General features: G+C 40.2%; 2 protein-coding genes across 4 annotated transcripts in view; both read right to left on the reverse strand.

The window, feature by feature from the left end:
• The window catches only part of nudt17 (nudix (nucleoside diphosphate linked moiety X)-type motif 17), a 4,705-nt gene extending 4,181 nt beyond the window's left edge, over positions 1 to 524 (reverse strand). For all 3 annotated transcript variants that reach the window (XM_058648899.1, XM_058648898.1, XM_058648897.1), the window contains exon 1: positions 190 to 524. The gene's annotated coding sequence lies outside the window, so the exon portion shown is untranslated. The remainder of the gene's footprint in view (positions 1 to 189) is intronic.
• Positions 525 to 5,417: 4,893 nt separating this feature from the next.
• Positions 5,418 to 24,862, reverse strand: part of si:dkey-7j14.6 (uncharacterized protein LOC556585 homolog) — a 58,396-nt gene continuing 38,951 nt past the window's right edge. The window contains exon 7 of the mRNA XM_058648035.1: positions 5,418 to 8,303. Within this exon, the coding sequence (XP_058504018.1) occupies positions 8,223 to 8,303 (81 nt within the window). The 3' untranslated portion in view covers positions 5,418 to 8,222. The remainder of the gene's footprint in view (positions 8,304 to 24,862) is intronic.

Consider the following 24,862-nt stretch of genomic DNA (forward strand, 5'->3'; position numbering starts at 1 on the left):
ACAGGGTCGCCCACTAAAACCTGGTTCCAGTGTGGCACTGGTTCCTATTGGAGGTCAGATCTCTGTGTCCTCCACTGGTGATGGAGGTGAACTGTGTGTGTGTGTGTGTTGTTTACTTTTAAAACACTGATGAATGAATGAATGACTGAATGAATGAATGAATGAATGAATCTACTGCTAAAGTCTTACCTGTAGACCGTGTTGCTGGTGTGCAGTTTGTCCTGCAGGTGGCGCTGTTCTAGACAAAAGTGAATGAGTAAAAAGAAATCACGGACCCTGAACTCACCACGGCTAACTAACGCTAATGCTAACGTTAAACGCAGCTGAAGTTGAACAAACGTCGCTTAAACCGGAAACGTCTCCTTGTTTTAACTGTTTCTGTTTCCGGTCAACACGGAACAAACACACGGAGACACAAGACACACAATAAAAACTGTAGAAACAACACAAACAGACCGACAGGTAGCGGCTAACAGGCTAACCAGCTAACACCAGAGGACATTTTCATTTCCCCGGAATCAACATCCGGCTGCGTATTTCAAAACAAAAGCCTGTGATTAACGAGAAGAGATCAAACAAAACAAAACGAAAAGAAATATAAATAAACATAAATGGCCTGAACCACTTTGACCTTCAGAAAAATATTAAAATGTTATAAAATAATTTCTATATTCATAAACACAAGTTTGTTTTTATCATATTCCGTCTTATTTCTTCACGTTTTAAAAATATCAACAGACATTTCATTCATTTCATTTATTTAAATAAGGCCGAAACATTCAGTAGCAGTAACTGATGGTATTTTCATTGTAGCGCCTTCTTGTGGTCACTGTTACAAACAACTGCAAACTTATGGGGTTAAATGTGTTCCAATAACATTAGTATATGTGCAGAGGATGATCCACACGTATTTCTTGATTTGTGTTTCATGTTTTGAGATCCACAAATAAAAAAATCTCATTTGTAACTTGTATATTGATTTTTACAAATATAGATTTGTATCTGTAAATAATATGACATTTGTAAAACTGAAAATTACATTTGTGAATTGTGATTCCACATTTGTGGATCAACAGCACACACATTCATCTCTTTCCACAGTTACAGATTTTTTGGATTTTATATGTGTCTCAGTAATGCCTTCCTGCATCAGCAGGTGGCACTGTTGTACAAGTAGAATCTAGGGCTCAGGCGCATAGATATACATAATAAAGGCTAGATGTCTAATGGCGGAGTCAGCATACAGAATTTTATTACTTATGTTGAAACTAAACATGTAATAATTCTAATTATTTTATTATATTAGTAATATTCCTATTATTATATATATATATATATATATATATATATACATATATACATATATATACATATACAAGGTGTATATATATGTGTGTGTGTATATTCATTGCACCTATCTGTTCTGTTTAATGTTATTTAAAGCCCATGGTTATAATTATTCATAAGTATGCAGTGTCATTCACATTCAATAACCGTTTGAAAATCGGTAGAAAATTGAGCAAGTTATGTTATTTAAAAAGTCCATGTTCCGCTACAACACAGTGTTATGGGTGACTGTGGCAAGATGGCTGATACTCATAAGAAGACATAGGAAGATCTAGGCCGTTTCTCAATGCTCAAGTAAGCCAGTATGTACTTGAGAAGTACGCTGGGAGTATATACTTGCCAAGTACGGGAGTAAACAAGTATGTGGCCGTTTCCCAATACTCATGTAAGCAAGTGTAGTGACCACACGCTGGTATGAGGTTTTTAGACTCTTCCTTTATTGAACCGTGCATCCCACTCATTCTAATGTGAATATAAATAAATAAATGATCTAATTTCTGACAATTGTATTGATTTATTCTGTGTAACTGAAACTTGGTTACATGAAGAAGATTATGTTAGTCTAAATGAGTCAACTCCACCCACTCATGCTAATACCCATATTCCTAGAAGCTCAGGCCGAGGAGGAGGTGTAGCAGCCATTTTGACCCTTGACAATATCTGGGTCAAGGGTCAAAAAAGCGACCCTTGACCCAGATATTTTAGCTAACTACCGACCTATATCTAATCTTCCCTTTGTTTCTAAAATCTTAGAAAAGGCAGTTGCTAATCAATGATGTGAATATTTGCACATTAATGGCCTGTTTGAAGATTTTCAGTCAGGTTTTAGATTAAACCATAGCACAGAAACAGCACTAGTTAAAGTTAGTAATGATCTTCTCTTGGCTTCAGATAATGGTCTAGTTTCTTTACTTGTCCTGTTAGATCTTAGTGCTGCATTTGACACCATTGATCATAATGTTCTACTGCAGAGATTGGAGCAGACCCTTGGTATCACAGGTGCTGCCCTCTGCTGGTTTAAATCATACTTATCTGATAGATTCCAGTTTGTTCATGTTAATGATAAAGCCTCACTACAAACTAAAGTTAATTGTGGAGTTCCACAAGGCTCAGTGCTTGGGCCTATACTTTTTACCTTATACTGTATATGCTTCCTCTAGGGAACATTATTAGGAAGCACAACATACACTTTCATTGTAATGCAGATGACACACAGCTATATTTATCAATGAGGCCGGATGAAATAAATCAGGTTGTTCAACTCAGTTCATTCAAAATGCTGCAGCACGAGTTCTGACAGGAACTAGAAAGAGAGACCATATAACTCCAGTGTTAGCTTCTCTACACTGGCTCCACCCACAGTTTAGAATTCAATTTAAAATCCTCCTCCTTACGTACAAAGCACTTAATGGTCAGGCCCCTTCATACCTGAAAGACCTAGTCCTCCTTGTTTGATGTCATTTTCTGGTCTTTTCTCCACTGTTATGGATTCACCCAATGAGCTGGCTCTGTTACTCGCTCCATGACGTCTAAGTCCACAAGCTCTTGAAGCTTCTCAATGACGCGCTGCCTCCGATTGAATGGAATTCTGCGCACAGGTTGAATAACGCGGGTGACATTTGGATCTATCTTTAGCTTCAGCTGGTAATTTTGAAGTTTTCCCAGCCCACTGAAAACTTGTGGATGTCTTGCATGTCAGGAGTGATGCCTGTGCTTGTGGCACCACGAAGAATGAAGCAGTGCCAGATCACGCTGCGTTAGGGTCCTGAACTCTTAGTGTGCATTTGCCTAAAAGTGAGAGGGGATGTTTACCTGCGTAGGAGTAGAGTCTTGTGGATGCAGGTTGAAGACTAATTTCGGGTCTTGCTTCCTGTAGCTTTTTGAAGTCATGAGCCGATAGAGTGAGCGCCAGAGTCAATCACTAGGGGCATTTTAAATATTTAACTTCATTTATTAATTTATTTCTATTAAAATATACAGTACAAATAATACAATGTGGAAAATAGATATATTACAGCATTGTAGAGTAGTATACATATATATGTACATATATATGTATATACATATATATGTACATATATGTATATATACACATGTACATATATGTACATATTATATTTAAATACATATACAATGACCGTCTGACTTTAATATAAATCTAAAATTCAAAGTTAAATAAATAAAACATTAATAATATACAAACTTTCAAACTGTCGGGTCAAAACGTTTCCATTAAAAACAAAATAACAACAAATCTATGGATCACACCAAGCATCTAATGACAGAGACGTCATTATTTCATCAGGACAGGCCGAGGTCACGCTGCCCTCTGCTGGACACTGTGAGCACCAGCGTCGCTGCCAAACTATAAATATGTCATGTCTTCATACACAAACCACATGTTTGAATTCTAAATGACTCATTTCTCGCCTCAAATGATCTTAAAAATATTTATTTAGATTTATATTTCTATTATCTGCTGCTATGTTCCGCCAAAATGCATTCTGGGATACATGGCCATCCCAAGTAGGCTTAAGTCACCACCCGATGCATACTGGGTAAAAATGGGTGGAGCGAGAACACTTCCTGGTTTGAGAACTGTCCTAGCTTACTTGAGAATTGGAACAGAACTTGGACTGGGACTGATGATGTTTCACAAGGACACACAAGTACACACAAGTATGCACAAGTATGGATATTGAGAAACGGCCCTAGTCTTTATTATGTATATCTATGTGCCTGAGCAACTAGATTCTACTTGTAAAACACTGCCACCTGCTGATGAAGGAAGGCATTATTGAGACCAGTGGCGATTTTGGTGTGTAGATTCTGGCGTGGCCATGCAGGAAACTCTTACGTATAATACACATGTTACTCTCATACCCTCACAACAAACGCACAGTAGCCAGTGAGAGAGGGGACCACAGCCCCTGTGACACAACATTGCAGCTGAATAATCCATCACACAAACAATGACATATATTATCATATCAATAGCGCCACCAAATGACAGAGTTCAACATCTCACAATATCAAATACTCAAGAAACAACAACGTGACAACAATAACAACAATGGACGACTCATGGCATGAACGACACACACCCCACATGCAAAGCCACACACACACACACACACACACACACACACACACACACACACACACACACGTATCGCCAGTTACGCGTTCAAACAATACGTAAACTACATTATCAATTACAAGTAAGAATAACAATAAATTAGACTGACGCTCACTTCCTGAAGAGAAATGACGCTCTGCGGTTGTTCATGTGCACAAACCGGTGACCGCCCTTGTTTCAAATCAACCAATGAGAAGCGCTCTGGGTCCCTGAACTTCTGGCCCCACAGCTGAAACTGAGGCGTGCGCTGTACACACACACACATGCACGCGCAGCAGTTCAGCGACACACAACACTGCAGACGCTGGGAGGATATCTTATTATTAACTTGTGCTCCACGACATTTTTGACACAGGAAAACATAAAAGGTTATAATTGTCCCCTGCACAGCAGCGCCCTCTGGTGGGGCACGGCCTTTAATGCAAAGACGCCGCTGATTGAGACAAATGTAACGTCTCAAAAATCCGTAACTGTAGAAAGAGATGAATGTGTGTGCTGTTGATCCACAAATGCAGAATCACAATTCACAAATGTCATTTTCAGTTTTACAAAAGTCAGATTATTTACAGATACACATCTATATTTGTAAAAATCAATATACAGATTTTTTAATTGTGGCATGAAACACAAATCAAGAATACGTGTGGATCATCCTCTGCACATATACTAATGTTATTGGAACACATTTAACCCCATACAAACTAAATATGATTAATAGTGATATTATATATATATATATATATATATATATATAATAAATAATAATAAGATATGTAAATGAATGAAAGTATAGACAACATCATGAGCAGAGAAGTTGTTTTTGTGGAAAAAGATTTAGAAAAACATTGACTTTCATTTATTAATTTAAATTTAGAATAAAGTGACGGAAACACACACACACACATTCAGTGACGTCACATGAACAATTGAATAAAAGCAAAAGACTTTATTTATGATCACATAACATGATGCCGATGACTTAAAAAAACGTCTGTTTATTGAACATTTATATAAAAAAACAAGAAAACAATACAAATGTTTATGTTTTCACTCTGTAGCGGCGTTAGCCGCAGTGCTAATGCTAACTGCTGTGACATCATGTCCACCAGAGGCAGCACTGAGTCTGACTTCAGTGACCAGGCTCCTCCCCTCCTGTGGAACCACCTCCCAATGACAGTTCAGGAGGTGGAGCCTTTCTCTGTATTTTAGATTAGATAAGTTTAGATTCAACTTTATTGTCATTACACTTGTTGAGAACAATGCAACAAAATGCAGTTTAGCATCTAACCAGAAGTGCAATAGAGCAAGTATTAGATAATATTTGTAACACAGATGCATCTATATGAGACGGTATGAAAGCTGCTCTTGCTCATATTTACATTAATTACATGGATTACGTGGATTATCAGTGTGGTGTCGTCTGCAAACTTGATGATGGAATTAGTGAGGGACACTGGTCTGCAGTTGTGTGTGAAGAGGGAGTAGAGAAAGGGGCTTTAAACACAGCCCTGTGGGACACCAGGGTTGATTTGGACAGTGGGGGATCTATAGTTGTAGACAACGAACGTGCTGTGGTCTGTTCGTTAGAAAGTCCATGATCCAGTTACACAGCGCTGGATTGATGCCGAGGTCCAGGAGTAGATCAGCCTAGATGCTAAAATCAACAAACAGCATCCTGGCGTATGTGTTGTTATTATCCAGATGTGTCATCACGGTGTGAAGGGCCAGGGAGACGGCGTCCTCTGTGCTCCTGCTGTTACAGTAGGCAAACTGATGGGGGTCTAGGCCTGGTGGAATACAGGCCTTCAATCGTGCCAGGACGAGCTGCTCGAAGCGGTGTAAGCGCTATGGGGCGATAGTCATTGAGTGTACTTGGACTTTGATGTTTTGTTTTTAGGCATTTGGGCACAGTAAAACTGGTGCGAGCTGCACAGCACATGCTTTAAGCACTCGCCCTGGAATGCCGTCTGGACCGGCAGCTTTGTGTGCGTTGCTACGGCTTAACATGGAGCTGACCTCGGCCAGAGTGAGAGTGAGTGGCTGGTGGTCAGGGGGGGAGAGTCAGTTCAGTGGCAGGATCTGCATTATTCCTTTCAAAGCGAGCATAAAACTCATAAAGCTCGTTCAGGAAGGAAGCATCTGTAACAGTGGGACTGCAGTTTTTGTGTTTATAGTCACCGATGGCCTGAATGCCCTGCCACATACGCCCAGGGTCAGAGTTGGTTAGGTGCTCCGCGACTTTTGCACTGTTACAGCGATGAGCGTTGTTGGTGCCCCTCTTCATGTTAGCCCTGGATGTAGGCCGGTGCATTCCCTGACACAAAGGCACTCTTACGTGTCCTTAGTTGTAGACACACCTCCTTGTTCAACCACGGCTGCTGGTTGGGGTATGTGGTGATTTGCTTTTCAGATGCAACATTATTTATAGTTCATTTTATAAAGTTCATTACGGCAGCAGTGTATGTGTCCAGATCAGTGTTGGTACCTTCAGTGCCAGGAGAGGCAAACACACTCCAGTCAGTATGATGGAATGTGTCCTGAAGTGTAGAATCTGCAGCTTCTGGCCACACTTTGATGGTCTTAGTTGAAGGCCACACACGATTTATAAGGGGAGTGAACCTGGGAGTGAGAAACAGTGAGAAATGATCTGACTGGCCCAGATGGGGTAAGGAGACACTGGGCCTCGCGATGCCATCGTGACGCCATCTTGGTCAATGGTATTTAAAGTTAGACTTAAAACTTTTGATAAAGTTATAGTTAGAGCTGGTTCAGGGAAACCGGGACCTTAGTTATGCTGCTATAGACCTAGACTGCACTCTGTCACATTCACTCTCTCACACTCAGGGTATGAATATGACTTTTTATATGTCATTAACCTTGTCTCTTTCTCTCCCTAGTTTGTGTCCTTCCTTCCTTCCTTCCCTCTCTCTCTCTCTGTATCCTCATCTTGCAGGTTGCAGGATCCAGATCCAGTTTTCGAGGCGATTATTATCATACATGTCATCACCATTATTATTGTGCTATAATTAAAGTTGATATCAGTATAATTTTTGTCAACACTCTCTGCTGCTGCTTCTATAAATGACATTGTTCTATAAACATGTCATCATTGACTCTAACTGTCCTGTATAAACTGTCTCTACCTCATCTCCCTCTTGTCTTTTCTCACAGATGCTGCACATGCGAGTCTGGTTCTGTCAGAGATTTCTTCTTCTTCTGTTAATAGGGAGTTTTTTGTCTCCACAGACGCCCAGTGTTTGTGTTTCTCTGCTCTCCATGATGTTGTCTGTGTACAGAGACCTGAGATCATGTATGTGATAAAATTGAACTTGTGATTGTTTTTTATCGTAACAGCAGACGCCGCACCACAACAGTCAGACACGCCTCCAGCAGCAGCTGTTCGCCCCGCCCACTGTCAAGAGTTAAAGTGACATGAAGACGATACAAAGATGACGATTGTGAAACTTTACAAAAGGTAACATAGTTCATTCTCAATATAACTGCAGAAACAGTTTTCTGTGACCACTGACAACTGCTGCCAACTAGTGGTCGGAGGCTACAATTCAATCATAAAAGAATCTTTAAAGAATCAAAGAATAAGTTCATGCTATGAATCGTTCTGTTATTTAAACTGATTATGTACTCGGAGTACATAAATACTGCAGTATTTATGTACTCCGAGTTCATAAATACTGCAGTATTAGCTATTGTGGCGTCCACTGGTGTTGGCGCCCCCTCATGGTGAGTTTGGAGACTGTTCACAGGTTTCCTCCACTCCAGCGTCTTGCATCGACGCACCAAGGTCACCGCCACTCCACTAAAGGTCAGAGGTCAAACAAACCAAATTGTTCAACTTTTTAATCAATTAATCATTTTTAATTATTCATTATCATTATTTTACTGATTCATACTTTTATCTTTCTGTCCACAATAAAAAGAATACAAATATAACTAGTACCGCAAGCGGTAATCAACGGGTTCGAGCTTGACGGCTCGCGGGTTTCCCTGCGCCCACGTCGCCGTGCGAGTCCTCTAGCTCATCTTCCGTTCATTAATTGCTTGCGGTAGTAGTTATTTTCAGCTTGGACTATTTTCAGCGTCCATGTGCTAAGTTAGAGGGCACTTCCTGTTTAAAATGGCTGACTTCCTGTTTTGTGAAAGGTGTGTCCGTAAACGTGTTCAGGGACGTTCCTTTGACTAACATATCAAGTTTTGTGAAGATTGGACAATGTTAGACTTGACTTCCTGTTTCGGGAGTTCTACTTCCTGTAGGGAAGTTATCCTTTACAGCACATATGTCAGAATCAAGGCCCGTGAATGAGTTATCTCTGGCTCGCGGGATGATATTTAATTACTATTAAAACCAGCTTTCAGTATTATGTGCCCTCAGCACCATCATACTACAAATCCCAAGATGCACTGCGAGTGCATTGGCGCGTACCGAGTGCCCCCAAGCGAGCGCGATCCCGTGTCATCCTTCATGAACAGCATCACAGTCACAGTGGAGGACTAAACATCGCCGTCAATTTTCATCTCCCTCTCCCCCAAATAGGCAAATAGAAAGGTAGACGCTGAAAACATGGGGTTTCAAGACAGGTGGGAGGCAGAATAATGTTCACCGAAGTAAATGGAAAGCCTGTGTGTCTTGTGTGTGGAGACAGTGTGTCGTTATGAAAGAATATAACTTAAGAAGGCACTATGAAACATGTAACTGTTTTGAACTTTTTCAAGTTTGCACTAACTTCTAATTTTATTAGACAGACATTGGTGAGGATCAGAGCAGCACACTGATTTGTTTTGTAACACATGCTGTTTCATTTTTGCATTTATCTTGCCATTGAGCTTTGAAGGAAAATAACATTTTGCTGTTTACCTGTTTAAAAGAAGGAAAAATGTTTTCAATTTGTTACTGAAAGAGCCTTGAGAAAATATTGCAACTGATTTTATTTATGTTTTGCTTAATTTAATTTAATTTAATTTAATTTAATTTAATTTAATTTAATTTAATTTAATGATTAAGTGCAATATAGGCTGTGGTATTGGTATTGGTATTGGTTCAATATGTGCAATAATTGCAAGTTTTAATAGACAATGAACCAGCCCAGCCCTCCACTTTTTTTATTTTTGCCCCCCGTGTATTTGACTTTGGCATTACTGCTTTATAGACATGTTCCTGACGGGTCTGAGGTCTCACATATCAAATTTCAAGTGGATACACCAATCCCTGTTAAAACAGCATGAGAAACTGTAAATGTTAGATTTGATAGATTTGTAGGCAAATGCCTCCATCATGTGGCGAAAAATGGTATTGCATAATTGAATTGCTCAGTTTAGGTAATCCTTTGCATTTTTGCCAGGCAACACCGTTAAACGATTTCTTCTCATATTAGGCACGCATCATCTACAATGTGTTTTGTTTTTTTTCATAAATTTTGAGTATGATACAAAGAAGTCTGTAAAAGTTATAAGGGAATTGTGAATTTGTTGTATTTTCTGTTACTACCAGGAGGCGCTGTTTTTAAAATGTACAGTTTTTGCATAGACTTCGTCAGCCATGGTCCATCTTGAACCCCTAGCACATTTGGTTGGAAAAGGACCTTCTATCGCAAAGTTATAAGAGTTTTGAGTAAAACCTTTGCAGTGTTGACATGGCAACACCGTTGAAGGATTTGTTATCATATTATGCACGCATCATCTACCATGTGTTTTAAATTTTTTCACCTATCTTGAGTTTGCTACAATAAATTCTGTAAAAGTTATATGAGAAATTGTGATTGAAATTGTGACATGTGTTGTATTTTCTGTTACCACCAGGAGGCGATGTTTTCAAAATTTACAATTTTTGCATAGACATCTTTAGGAAGGGCCCATCATCGATTGTCACTAGTTTGGTCAATATCTGACCTTCCATGGCAAAGTTATAAGAAATTGATGTGTGTTGCGAGGAATCGTGATTTTCGCCAACTTTGCCGCCCTTCTTCTTGTTCGCCGTGATACTTAATGAAAAGATTTTGATACCTTTGGATCCTCAACTTGTCCACAGTGACCTCACAAAGTTTGAAGGTGATCCCATTAAAGCTCTATGACAAGTGCGTTCACATACCATTGGTGCGAAATGGCCAAAATCTGCTAAAAATTTACTTTCAATCCAAGATGGCGGCTTTCCTGTTTGTTTTAGAGCTTAGGCTGCTTTGAATTTTTTGACCGTCCCGACCTAAGGAACGCGTGAGTACCAAGTTTAGTGCATGTACATTAAACGTGCTCCTCAGGAGGACAAGTGTTAGGGTTTATAAGAGTTTTGCCTTTTGTTGTGAAGAATATGAATGAACGCCAACTTTGGCGCCCCCTATCTCAAAAACCATGTGACATTTTGAAAAACTTTTAATATCTTTAGATCCTCAACTTGTCCACAGTGACCTCACAAAGTTTGAAGGTGATCCCATTAAAGCTCTATGACAAGTGCGTTCACATACCATTGGTGCGAAATGGCCAAAATCTCCAAAAAATTTACTTTCAATCCAAGATGGCGGCTTTCCTGTTCGTTTTAGAGCTTCGGCTACGCTGACTTTTTTGACCGTCTGGACCTAAGGAACGCGTGAGTACCAAGTTTCATGCATGTACATTCAACGTGCTCCTCAGGAGGACAAGTTTTACGGGTTGTAAGAGTTTTGCCTTTTGTTGTGAGAAATATGAATGAACGCCAACTTTGGCGCCCCCTATCTCGAAAACCATGCGACATTTTGAAAAACTTTTAATAACTTTAGATCCTCAACTTGTCCACAGTGACCTCACAAAGTTTAAAGGTGATCGCACAAAAACTCTAGGACAAGTTCATTCAAATATCAGGTGTCATAGTGTCTGCTGTCACAAGGGGGCGCTGTTTTTGAAAGTGAATATTTTCATATAGGTGTCTTCAGGGCCGGACTATCATCAATCCTAGCAAGTTTGGTTCGGATTGGACTCAGATTCGCAAAGTTGTAGCAGTTTGTTTTTTTGTCACAAATATCTGACTTTGCAGTGTTGCTATGGCAACACCGTTGAACCATTTGTTATCATAATAAGCACGCATCATCTTTCATGTGTTTTAAATGTTGTCACAAATTTTGAGTTTGATAAGATTAACTATGTAAAAGTTATTACCGAAATTGTGTATTTGTTGTATTTTCTGTTACCACAAGGAGGCGCTGTGCTAAAAATTTACAGTTTTTCCACAGACTTCTTCAGCAATGGTCTATCATCAACCCTAGGTAATTTGGTTGGGAAGTGACCTTCTATCGCAAAGTTATAAGAGTTTTGTTGACTATGGCGAAAAATAAAAATTTTCACCAACTTTGCCGGCCCCTTTCTCGTACGCCATGATACTTATTAAAAAGTTTTTAGCAACTTTAGATCCTCAACTTGTCCAAAGTGACCTCACCAAGTTTGAACGTGATCCCATGTAAGCTCTAGGACAAGTTCGTTCAAATACCGATGGTGCGAAATGGCCAAAATCGGCAAAAAATGAATTTTCATTCCAAGATGGCGGCTTTCCTGTTCGTTTTAGAGCATAGGCTACGCTGACTTTTTTGACCGTCCCGACCTAAGGAACGCGTGTATCAAATTTCATGCATGTACATTAAACGTGCTCCTCAGGCCCACAAGTTTTAGGGGGTGGAGCAGTTATTTGCCCCGCCCACTTTCATTTTTTAACGCACATTCCCCGAAACACTAATAAACGTAAATTTACACCAGGTCTGATGCGCTTGCAAAAATTGGTGAGTTTTGGGGCATGTTCAGGGCCTCTAAAATGCGATTCATTTGGTAGGCGGAAGAAGAAGAAGAAGAAGAAGAACTAGTACCGCAAGCGGTAATTGACGGGTTCGAGCTTAACGGCTCGCGAGTCCCCGTGCGTCCACGTCGGAGCGCGAGTCCTCTTCCTCATCTTCCGTTCATTCACCGCTTGTGGTACTGGTTATTTTCAGCTGCATCCCCGCGCAATGTCAGGCGTTTCCTGTTTAAAATGGCCGTCTTCCTGTTGGGTGAAAGGCGTGTCCGTAAACGTGTTTAGGGAAGGTACCTTGACTTACATAACAAGTTTCGTGTGGATCGGAGAATGTCAGACTTTACTTCCTGTTTCGGGAGTTGTACTTCCTGTAAGGAGGTCATCCTTTACAGACATGTTCAGGGCGGGTCTGAGGTCTGAGGTCTAACAGTGTGATTTCGTCTATAAGTTGTTATTTTTGTGAAAAACAACTGATGGTATCAGAATTGAAGCTGAATTTTAGAAATAACTAGTTATTTTTGTGATAGAACATCTGATGGTATAAGAATTTAGGGTGCATTTTCTCTTTTTTCCCTCTGTTACTTTTTCTCTCTTCCCATTTTCCCTGTTTTTTTTTTCCTTGGCCCCTCTTGCAGTACCTTTTGCCCCATCTTTCCCTTTCAGAGCAGCATGAGAAACTGTAAATGTTAGATTTGATAGATTTGTAGGCAAATGCCTCCATCATGTGGCGAACAAAGGTTACTGCACTGAGGAACAACTCAGTAGAGTGGATCCTGTGTAGTGTTCTTATGTCAACACCATTGAACGATTTGTTATCATATTCAGCAAGCATCATCTACCATGTGTTTTACATGTTTTCATTCATTTTGAGTATGATACAATGAAATTTGTTAAAGTTATAAGGGAAATTGTGAACTTGTATTTTCTGTTACCACCAGAAGGCGCTGTTTTCAAAATGTACAGTTTTTGCATAAGAATCTTCAGCAAGATCCCATCATCGATCGTCACTAGTTTGGTTAAGATCTGACCTTCCATCGCAAAGTTATAAGAGTTTGTTGTTGTAGCGAAATACTAGACGTCATATAGTCTGCCGTCAACAGGGGGCACTGTTTTTGAAAGTGAATATTTTCATATAGGCATCTTCAGGGATTGACTATCATCAATCCTAGCAAGTTTGGTTCAGATTGGAATAGCATTCGCAAAGTGGTAGCAGTTTGTTTTTTGTCGCAAATATCTGACTTTGCAGTGTTGTCATTGCAACACTGTTGAACAATTTGTTATCATATTAGGCACGCATCATCTACCATGTGTTTTGAATGTTTTCCCAAATTTTGAGTTTGATACAAGGAAATTTGTTAAAGTTATCAGGGAAATTGTGAACTTGTACTTTCTGTTACCACCAGGTGGCACTGTTTCCAAAATTTACAGTTTTTGCATAGGCATCTTTAGCAAAAGCCCATCATCGATCATCACAAATTTGGTTAAGATCTGACCTTCAATCGCAAAGTTATAAGAGTTTGTTGTGTGTTGCGAAATACCAGACTTCCTAGTGTTTGCCACCACCAAGAGGCGATGTTTTCAAAATTTACAGTTTTTGCATAGACATCTTTAGCAAGGGCCCATCATCGATTGTCACTAGTTTGGTCAATATCTGACCTTCCATGGCAAAGTTATAAGAAATTGATGTGTGTTGCGAGGAATCGTGATTTTCGCCAACTTTGCCGCCCTTCTTCTTGTTCGCCGTGATACTTAATGAAAAGATTTTGATACCTTTGGATCCTCAACTTGTCCACAGTGACCTCACAAAGTTTGAAGGTGATCCCATTAAAGCTCTATGACAAGTGCGTTCACATACCATTGGTGCGAAATGGCCAAAATCTGCAATACATTTACTTTCAATCCAAGATGGCGGCTTTCCTGTTAGTTTTAGAGCATAGGCTGCTTTGAATTTTTTGACCGTCCCGACCTAAGGAACGCGTGAGTACCAGGTTTAGTGCATGTACATTCAACGTGCTCCTCAGGAGGACAAGTTTTTGGGGTTATAAGAGTTTTGCCTTTTGTTGAGAAAAATATGAATGAACACCAACTTTGGCGCCCCCTATCTCGAAAACCATGCGACATTTTGAAAAACTTTTAATAACTTTAGATCCTCAACTTGTCCACAGTGACCTCAACTAGTTTGAAGGTGATCCCATAAAAGCTCTATGACAAGTGCGTTCACATACCATTGGTGCGAAATGGCCAAAATCTGCCAAAAATGTACTTTCAATCCAAGATGGCGGCTTTCCTGTTCGTTTTAGAGCTTCGGCTACGCTGACTTTTTTGACCGTCTGGACCTAAGGAACGCGTGAGTACCAAGTTTCGTGCATGTACATTCAACGTGCTCCTCAGGAGGACAAGTTTTACGGGTTGTAAGAGTTTCACCTTTTGTTGTGAAAAATATGAATGAACACCAACTTTGGCGCCCCCTATCTCGTACACCGAGCGACATTTTAAAAAGCTTTCAGGAACTTATGCTCGGCAACTTGTTCACAGTGACCTCACCAACTTTCAAGATGATCGCATAAAAACTCTAGGATTAGTTCATTCAAATATCAGGTGTCATAGTGTCTGCTGTCACCAGGGGGCGCTGTTTTTGAAAGTGAATATTTTCATATAGGCGTCTTCAGGGCCAGACTATCATCAATCCAAGCAAGTTTGGTTCAGATCGGACTCGGATTCGTAAAGTTGTAGCAGTTTGTTTTTTGTCACAAATATCTGACTTTGCAGTGTTGCTGTGGCAACACCGTTGAACGATTTGTTATCATATTAAGCACGCATCATCGAACATGTGTTTTAAATGTTTTCCCAATTTTTGAGTTTGATACGATTAACTCTGTAAAAGTTATAACCGAAATTGTTTTTTTTTGTATATTTTGTTACCACAAGGAGGCACTGTGCTCAAAATTTACGTTTTTTTCACAGACTTCTTCAGCAATGGTCCATCATCAACCCTAGGTAATTTGGTTGGGATGTGACCTTCTATCGCAAAGTTATAAGAGTTTTGTTGCCTGTGGCGAAACATTAAAATGTTCACCAACTTTGCCGGCCCCTTACTCTTACGCCATAATACCTATTGAAAAGATTTTGATACCTTTGGATCCTCAACTTGTCCAAAGTGACCTCACCAAGTTTGAAGGTGATCCCATGAAAGATCTAGGACAAATCTGTTCAAATATCATTGGTGTGAAATGGCCAAAATCAGCAAAGCATTTACTTTCAATCCAAGATGGCGGCTTTCCTGTTAGTTTTAGAGCATAGGCTACGCTGACTTTTTTGACCGGCCCGACCTAAGGAACACGTGTACCAAGTTTCGTGCATGTACATTAAACGTGCTCCTCAGGACCACAAGTTTTAGGGGGTGGAGCAGGTTTTTGGCCCGTCCACTTTCACCAGGGGGCGCTGATTTTGACTTGAAATATTTTCACATAGGTTTGTTCAGGGCCAGACTATCAACAATCCTAGCAAGTTTGGCTCAGATTGGACCAGGATTGGCAAAGTTGTGACAGTTTTTTTTTTTTTGTATTTTCTACCACCACCAGGAGGCGCTGTTTTCAAAATGTATTGTTTTCGGCAATATAGTCGCCTACAGCAACTACCCATTATCAATCATAGGAAGTTTGGTTGGGATTGGATCTTCCATCGCAAAGTTATAAGAGTTTCGCTTTTTGTAGTGAAAAATAGGAATTTACACCCACTTTGGCGCCCCCTATCTCGTACACCATGAGACATTTTAAAAAACTTTTGATAACTTAAGTTCCTCAACTGGTTCACAGTGACCTGACCAAGTTTAAAGGTGATCGCACAAGAACTCTAGGATTAATTCATTCAAATACCAGAGGTCATATTGTCTCCGTCACCAGGGGGTGCTGTTTTTGAAAGTGAATATTTTCATATAGGTGTCTTCAGGGCCGGACTATCATCAATCCTAGCAAGTTTGGTTCAGATTGGACTAGGATTCGCAAAGTGGTAGCAGTTTGTTTTTTTGTCGCAAAAATCCGACTTTGCATCATTACCATGGCAACATCATGTAACGATACGCCATCATATTGAGCACGCATAGTCTACCTTGTGTTTAGAATCTTTTAACCAATTTTGAGTTTGATACAATCATTTCTGTAAAAGTTATTCCCGAAATTGTAAAAGTAACTTTTTTTTTTAGATTTTCTGCCACCACCAGGAGGCGATGTTTACAAACTTAACAGTTTTTGCATAGGCATCTTCAGCAAGGGCCCATCATCTATCGCCACAAGTTTGGTTAAGATCGGACCTTCTATCGCAAAGTTATAAGAGTTTTGTTGCCTGTGGCGAAAATCTTAAATTTTCACCAACTTTGACGCCCCCTTTCTCGTACGCCATGATACTTATAAAAAAGTTTTCAGGAACTTTAGATCCTCAACTTGTCCACAGTGACCTCACCAAGTTTGAACGTGATCCCATGTAAGCTCTAGGACAAGTTCGTTCAAATACCGATGGTGCGAAATGGCCAAAATAGGCCAAAAATGGCCGTTCAACCAAAGATGGCGGCCTTCCTGTAGGATTTACAGCGGCGCCAGCACGACATTTTTGGACCGTCCTGACATGCTTAACATGTGTACCAACTTTCGTGCATGTACGTGAAACACGAGAAAAATCGGCCTGATGAAAGCTGTTTTTCATTTTCGTAAGCCCCGCCCACTTCCAATTTTGTACGCAGTGTCCCCGAAGTACTTTCAGACGTAAATTTACACCAGGTTTGATGCACTCGCAAAAATTGGTGAGTTTTCGTGTATGGGAAAGGCCTCAAAAAGGCGATTCATTTAGAGGAATAATAATAATAACTAGTACCGCAAGCGGTAATTGACGGGTTCGAGCTTGACGGCTCGCGAGTCCCCGTGCGTCCACGTCGCAGCGCGAGTCCTCTTCCTCATCTTCCGTTCATTCACCGTTTGTGGTACTGGTTATTTTCAGCTGCATCCCCGCGCAATGTCAGGCGTGTCCTTTTAAAATGGCCGTCTTCCTGTTGGGTGAAAGGCGTGTCCGTAAACGTGTTTAGGGAAGGTACCTTGACTTACATAACAAGTTTCGTGTGGATCGGAGAATGTCAGACTTTACTTCCTGTTTCGGGAGTTGTACTTCCTGTAAAGCGGTCATCCTTTACAGACATGTTCAGGGCGGGTCTGAGGTCTGAGGTCTAACAGTGTGATTTCGTCTATAAGTTGTTATTTTTGTGAAAAACAACTGATGGTATCAGAATTGAAGCTGAATTTTAGAAATAACTAGTTATTTTTGTGATAGAACATCTGATGGTATAAGAATTTAGGGTGCATTTTCTCTTTTTTCCCTCTGTTACTTTTTCTCTCTTCCCATTTTCCCTGTTTTTTTTTTCCTTGGCCACTCTTGCAGTACCTTTTGCCCCATCTTTCCCTTTCAGAGCAGCATGAGAAACTGTAAATGTTAGATTTGATAGATTTGTAGGCAAATGCCTCCATCATGTGGCGAACAAAGGTTACTGCACTGAGGAACAACTCAGTAGAGTGGATCCTGTGTAGTGTTCTTATGTCAACACCATTGAACGATTTGTTATCATATTCAGCAAGCATCATCTACCATGTGTTTTACATGTTTTCATTCATTTTGAGTATGATACAATGAAATTTGTTAAAGTTATAAGGGAAATTGTGAAATTGTATTTTCTGTTACCACCAGAAGGCGCTGTTTTCAAAATGTACAGTTTTTGCATAAGCATCTTCAGCAAGATCCCATCATCGATCGTCACTAGTTTGGTTAAGATCTGACCTTCCATCGCAAAGTTATAAGAGTTTGTTGTTGTAGCGAAATACTAGATGTCATATTGTCTGCCGTCAACAGGGGGCACTGTTTTTGAAAGTGAATATTTTCATATAGGCATCTTCAGGGATTGACTATCATCAATCCTAGCAAGTTTGGTTCAGATTGGAATAGCATTCGCAAAGTGGTAGCAGTTTGTTTTTTGTCGCAAATATCTGACTTTGCAGTGTTGTCATTGCAACACTGTTGAACAATTTGTTATCATATTAGGCACGCATCATCTACCATGTGTTTTGAATGTTTTCCCAAATTTTGAGTTTGATACAAGGAAATTTGTTAAAGTTATCAGGGAAATTGTGAACTTGTACTTTCTGTTACCACCAGGTGGCACTGTTTCCAAAATTTACAGTTTTTGCATAGGCATCTTTAGCAAAAGCCCATCATCGATCATCACAAATTTGGTTAAGATCTGACCTTCAATCGCAAAGTTATAAGAGTTTGTTGTGTGTTGCGAAATACCAGACTTCCTAGTGTTTGCCACCACCAAGAGGCGATGTTTTCAAAATTTACAGTTTTTGCATAGACATCTTTAGCAAGGGCCCATCATCGATTGTCACTAGTTTGGTCAATATCTGACCTTCCATGGCAAAGTTATAAGAGATTGTTGTGTGTTACGAGGAATCGTGATTTTCGCCAACTTTGCCGCCCTTCTTCTTGTTAGCCGTGATACTTAATGAAAAGATTTTGATACCTTTGGATCCTCAACTTGTCCACAGTGACCTCACAAAGTTTGAAGGTGATCCCATTAAAGCTCTTTGACAAGTGCGTTCACATACCATTGGTGCGAAATGGCCAAAATCTGCTAAAAATGTACTTTCAATCCAAGATGGCGGCTTTCCTGTTCGTTTCAGAGCTTAGGCTGCTTTGAATTTTTTGACCGTCCCGACCTAAGGAACGCGTGAGTACCAAGTTTAGTGCATGTACATTAAACGTGCTCCTCAGGAGGACAAGTTTTACGGGTTGTAAGAGTTTTGCCTTTTGTTGTGAGAAATATGAATGAACACCAACTTTGGCGCCCCCTATCTCGAAAACCATGGGACATTTTGAAAAACTTTTAAAAACTTTAGATCCTCAACTTGTCCACAGTGACCTCACAAAGTTTAAAGGTGATCGCACAAAAGCTCTATGACAAGTTAGTTCACATACCATTGGTGCGAAATGGCCAAAATCTCCCAAAAATTTACTTTCAATCCAAGATGGCGGCTTTCCTGTTCGCTTTAGAGCTTCGGCTACGCTGACTTTTTTGACCGTCTGGACCTAAGGAACGCGTGAGTACCAAGTTTCATGCATGTACATTCAACGTGATCCTCAGGAGGACAAGTTTTACGGGTTGTAAGAGTTTTGCCTTTTGTTGTGAGAAATATGAATGAACGCCAACTTTGGCGCCCCCTATCTCGAAAACCATGCGACATTTTGAAAAACTTTTAATAACTTTAGATCCTCAACTTGTCCACAGTGACCTCACAAAGTTTAAAGGTGATCGCACAAAAGCTCTAGGACTAGTTCATTCAAATACCAGGCGTCATAGTGTCTGCTGTCACCAGGGGGCGCTGTTTTTGAAAGTGAATATTTTCATATAGGCGTCTTCAGGGCTGGACTATCATCAATCCAAGCAAGTTTGGTTCAGATCGGACTCGGATTCGTAAAGTTGTAGCAGTTTGTTTTTTGTCACAAATATCTGACTTTGCAGTGTTGCTGTGGCAACACCGTTGAACGATTTGTTATCATATTAAGCACGCATCATCGAACATGTGTTTTAAATGTTTTCCCAATTTTTGAGTTTGATACGATTAACTCTGTAAAAGTTATAACCGAAATTGTTTTTTTTTGTATATTTTGTTACCACAAGGAGGCACTGTGCTCAAAATTTACGTTTTTTTCACAGACTTCTTCAGCAATGGTCCATCATCAACCCTAGGTAATTTGGTTGGGATGTGACCTTCTATCGCAAAGTTATAAGAGTTTTGTTGCCTGTGGCGAAACATTAAAATTTTCACCAACTTTGCCGGCCCCTTACTCTTAGGTCATAATATCTATTGAAAAGATTTTGATACCTTTGGATCCTCAACTTGTCCAAAGTGACCTCACCAAGTTTGAAGGTGATCCCATGAAAGTTCTAGGACAAATCTGTTCAAATATCATTGGTGCGAAATGGCCAAAATCAGCAAAGCATTTACTTTCAATCCAAGATGGCGGCTTTCCTGTTCGTTTTAGAGCATAGGCTACGCTGACTTTTTTGACCGGCCCGACCTAAGGAACACGTGTACCAAGTTTCGTGCATGTACATTAAACGTGCTCCTCAGGACCACAAGTTTTAGGGGTTGGAGCAGTTTTTTGGCCCGTCCACTTTCACCAGGGGGCGCTGATTTTGACATGAAATATTTTCACATAGGTTTGTTCAGGGCCAGACTATCAACAATCCTAGCAAGTTTGGCTCAGATTGGACCAAGATTGGAAAAGTTGTGACAGTTTTTTTTTTTTTGTATTTTCTACCACCACCAGGAGGCGCTGTTTTCAAAATTTATTGTTTTCGGCAATAAAGTCGCCTTCAGCAACTACCCATTATCAATCATAGGAAGTTTGGTTGGGATTGGATCTTCCATCGCAAAGTTATAAGAGTTTCGCTTTTTGTAGTGAAAAATAGGAATTTACACCCACTTTGGCGCCCCCTATCTCGTACACCATGGGACATTTTAAAAAACTTTTGATAACTTAAGTTCCTCAACTGGTTCACAGTGACCTGACCAAGTTTAAAGGTGATCGCACAAGAACTCTAGGATTAATTCATTCAAATACCAGAGGTCATATTGTCTCCGTCACCAGGGGGTGCTGTTTTTGAAAGTGAATATTTTCATATAGGTGTCTTCAGGGCCGGACTATCATCAATCCTAGCAAGTTTGGTTCAGATTGGACTAGGATTCGCAAAGTGGTAGCAGTTTGTTTTTTTGTCGCAAAAATCCGACTTCGCATCATTACCATGGCAACATCATGTAACTCTACGCCATCATATTGAGCATGCATCATCTACCTTGTGTTTAGGGGGATTTTTACCAATTTTGAGTTTGATACGATAATCTCTGTAAAAGTTATTCCCGAAATTGTAAAAGTAATTTTTTTTTTTCATTTTCTGCCACCACCAGGAGGCGATGTTTACAAACTTGACAGTTTTTGCATAGGCCTCTTCAGCAAGGGCCCATCATCTATCGCCACAAGTTTGGTTAAGATCGGACCTTCTATCGCAAAGTTATAAGAGTTTTGTTGCGTGTGGCGAAAATCGTGAATTTTCACCAACTTTGACGCCCCCTTTCTCGTACGCCATGATACTTATTAAAAAGTTTTCAGGAACTTTAGATCCTCAACTTGTCCACAGTGACCTCACCAAATTTGAACGTGATCCCATGTAAGCTCTGGGACAAGTTCGTTCAAATACCGATGGTGTGAAATGGCCAAAATCGCCTCTGTTTTGGCGTGCAATCCAAGATGGCGGCCTTCCTGTAGGATTCACAGGGAAGTTGTCATCGACTTTTTTGACCGTCCCCACCTCATGAACATGTGTGCCAAGTTTCGTTCATGTACGTTAAACCCAAGAGCAGATGACCTAATAGAAGTTTTTTGCGTCAGTTTTTAGCCCCGCCCTCTTCCATTTTTTGACGCACATTTCTTGAAACACTGATATACGTAATTTTACACCAGGTCTGATGGGGTTGCAAAATTTGGTGAGTTTTGGGGCATGGGAAAGGCCTCAAAAACGCGATTCATTTATGGGAATAATAATAACTAGTACCGCAAGCGGTAATTGACGGGTTCGAGCTTGACGGCTCGCGAGTCCCCGTGCGTCCACGTCGCAGCGCGAGTCCTCTTCCTCATCTTCCGTTCATTCACCGTTTGTGGTACTGGTTATTTTCAGCTGCATCCCCGCGCAATGTCAGGCGTGTCCTTTTAAAATGGCCGTCTTCCTGTTGGGTGAAAGGCGTGTCCGTAAACGTGTTTAGGGAAGGTACCTTGACTTACATAACAAGTTTCGTGTGGATCGGAGAATGTCAGACTTTACTTCCTGTTTCGGGAGTTGTACTTCCTGTAAAGCGGTCATCCTTTACAGACATGTTCAGGGCGGGTCTGAGGTCTGAGGTCTAACAGTGTGATTTCGTCTATAAGTTGTTATTTTTGTGAAAAACAACTGATGGTATCAGAATTGAAGCTGAATTTTAGAAATAACTAGTTATTTTTGTGATGGAACATCTGATGGTATAAGAATTTAGGGTGCATTTTCTCTTTTTTCCCTCTATTACTTTTTCTCTCTTCCCATTTTCCCTGTTTTTTTTTTCCTTGGCCCCTCTTGCAGTACCTTTTGCCCCATCTTTCCCTTTCAGAGCAGCATGAGAAACTGTAAATGTTAGATTTGATAGATTTGTAGGCAAATGCCTCCATCATGTGGCGAACAAAGGTTACTGCACTGATGAACAACTCAGTAGAGTGGATATGTGTAGTGTTCTTATGTCAACACCATTGAACGATTTGTTATCATATTCAGCAAGCATCATCTACCATGTGTTTTACATGTTTTCATTCATTTTGAGTATGATACAATGAAATTTGTTAAAGTTATAAGGGAAATTGTGAAATTGTATTTTCTGTTACCACCAGAAGGCGCTGTTTTTAAAATGTACAGTTTTTGCATAAGCATCTTCAGCAAGATCCCATCATCGATCGTCACTAGTTTGGTTAAGATCTAACCTTTCATCGCAAAGTTATAAGAGTTTGTTGTTGTAGCGAAATACCAGACGTCATATTGTCTGCCGTCAACAGGGGGCACTGTTTTTGAAAGTGAATATTTTCATATAGGCATCTTCAGGGATTGACTATCATCAATCCTAGCAAGTTTGGTTCAGATTGGAATAGCATTCGCAAAGTGGTAGCAGTTTGTTTTTTGTCGCAAATATCTGACTTTGCAGTGTTGTCATTGCAACACTGTTGAACAATTTGTTTTCATATTAGGCACGCATCATCTACCATGTGTTTTGAATGTTTTCCCAAATTTTGAGTTTGATACAAGGAAATTTGTTAAAGTTATCAGGGAAATTGTGAACTTGTACTTTCTGTTACCACCAGGTGGCACTGTTTCCAAAATGTACAGTTTTTGCATAGGCATCTTCAGCAAAAGCCCATCATCGATCATCACAAATTTGGTTAAGATCTGACCTTCTATCGCAAAGTTATAAGAGTTTGTTGTGTGTTGCGAAATACCAGACTTCCTAGTGTTTGCCACCACCAAGAGGCGATGTTTTCAAAATGTACAGTTTTTGCATAGACATCTTTACCAAGGGCCCATCATCGATTGTCACTAGTTTGGTTAATAGCTGACCTTCCATGGCAAAGTTATAAGAAATTGTTGTGTGTTGCGAGGAATCGTGATTTTCGCCAACTTTGCCGCCCTTCTTCTTGTTCGCCGTGATACTTAATGAAAAGATTTTGATACCTTTGGATCCTCAACTTGTCCACAGTGACCTCACAAAGTTTGAAGGTGATCCCATCAAAGCTCTTTGACAAGTGCGTTCACATACCATTGGTGCGAAATGGCCAAAATCTGCCAAAAATGTACTTTCAATCCAAGATGGCGGCTTTCTTGTTCGTTTTAGAGCTTAGGCTGCTTTGAATTTTTTGACCGTCCCGACCTAAGGAACGCGTGAGTACCAAGTTTAGTGCATGTACATTAAACGTGCTCCTCAGGAGGACAAGTGTTAGGGGTTATAAGAGTTTTGCCTTTTGTTGTGAAGAATATGAATGAACGCCAACTTTGGCGCCCCCTATCTCAAAAACCATGCGACATTTTGAAAAACTTTTAATATCTTTAGATCCTCAACTTGTCCACAGTGACCTCACAAAGTTTGAAGGTGATCCCATTAAAGCTCTATGACAAGTGCGTTCACATACCATTGGTGCGAAATGGCCAAAATCTGCCAAAAATGTACTTTCAATCCAAGATGGCGGCTTTCCTGTTCGCTTTAGAGGTTTGGCTACGCTGACTTTTTTGACCGTCTGGACCTAAGGAACGCGTGAGTACCAAGCTTTGTGCATGTACATTCAACGTGCTCCTCAGGAGGACAAGTTTTAAGGGTTGTAAGAGTTTCGCCTCTTGTTGTAAAAAATATTGATGAACGCCAACTTTGGCGCCCCCTATCTCGTACACCGAGCGACATTTTAAAAAGCTTTCAGGAACTTATGCTCGGCAACTTGTTCACAGTGACCTCACCAACTTTCAAGGTGATCGCACAAAAACTCTAGGACTAGTTCATTCAAATATCAGGTGTCATAGTGTCTGCTGTCACCAGGAGGCGCTGTTTTTGGAAGTGAATATTTTCATATAGGCGTCTTCACGGGCGGACTATCATCAATCCTAGCAAGTTTGGTTCAGATTGGACTCAGATTCGCAAAGTTGTAGCAGTTTGTTTTTTTGTCACAAATATCTGACTTTGCAGTGTTACCATGGCAACACCGTTGAACGATTTGTTATCATATTAAGCACGCATCATCTATCATGTGTTTTGATTGTTTTCACAAATTTTGGGTTTGATACGATTAACTATGTAAAAGTTATTACCGAAATTGTGTACTTTTTGTATTTTCTGTTACCACAAGGAGGCGCTGTGCTAAAAATGTACGTTTTTTTCACAGACTTCTTCAGCAATGGGCAATCATCAACACTAGGTAATTTGGTTGGGATGTGACCTTCTATCGCAAAGTTATAA

This window comes from Solea solea, chromosome 13 (assembly GCF_958295425.1).
Source record: "Solea solea chromosome 13, fSolSol10.1, whole genome shotgun sequence".
Lineage (NCBI taxonomy): Eukaryota > Metazoa > Chordata > Actinopteri > Pleuronectiformes > Soleidae > Solea > Solea solea.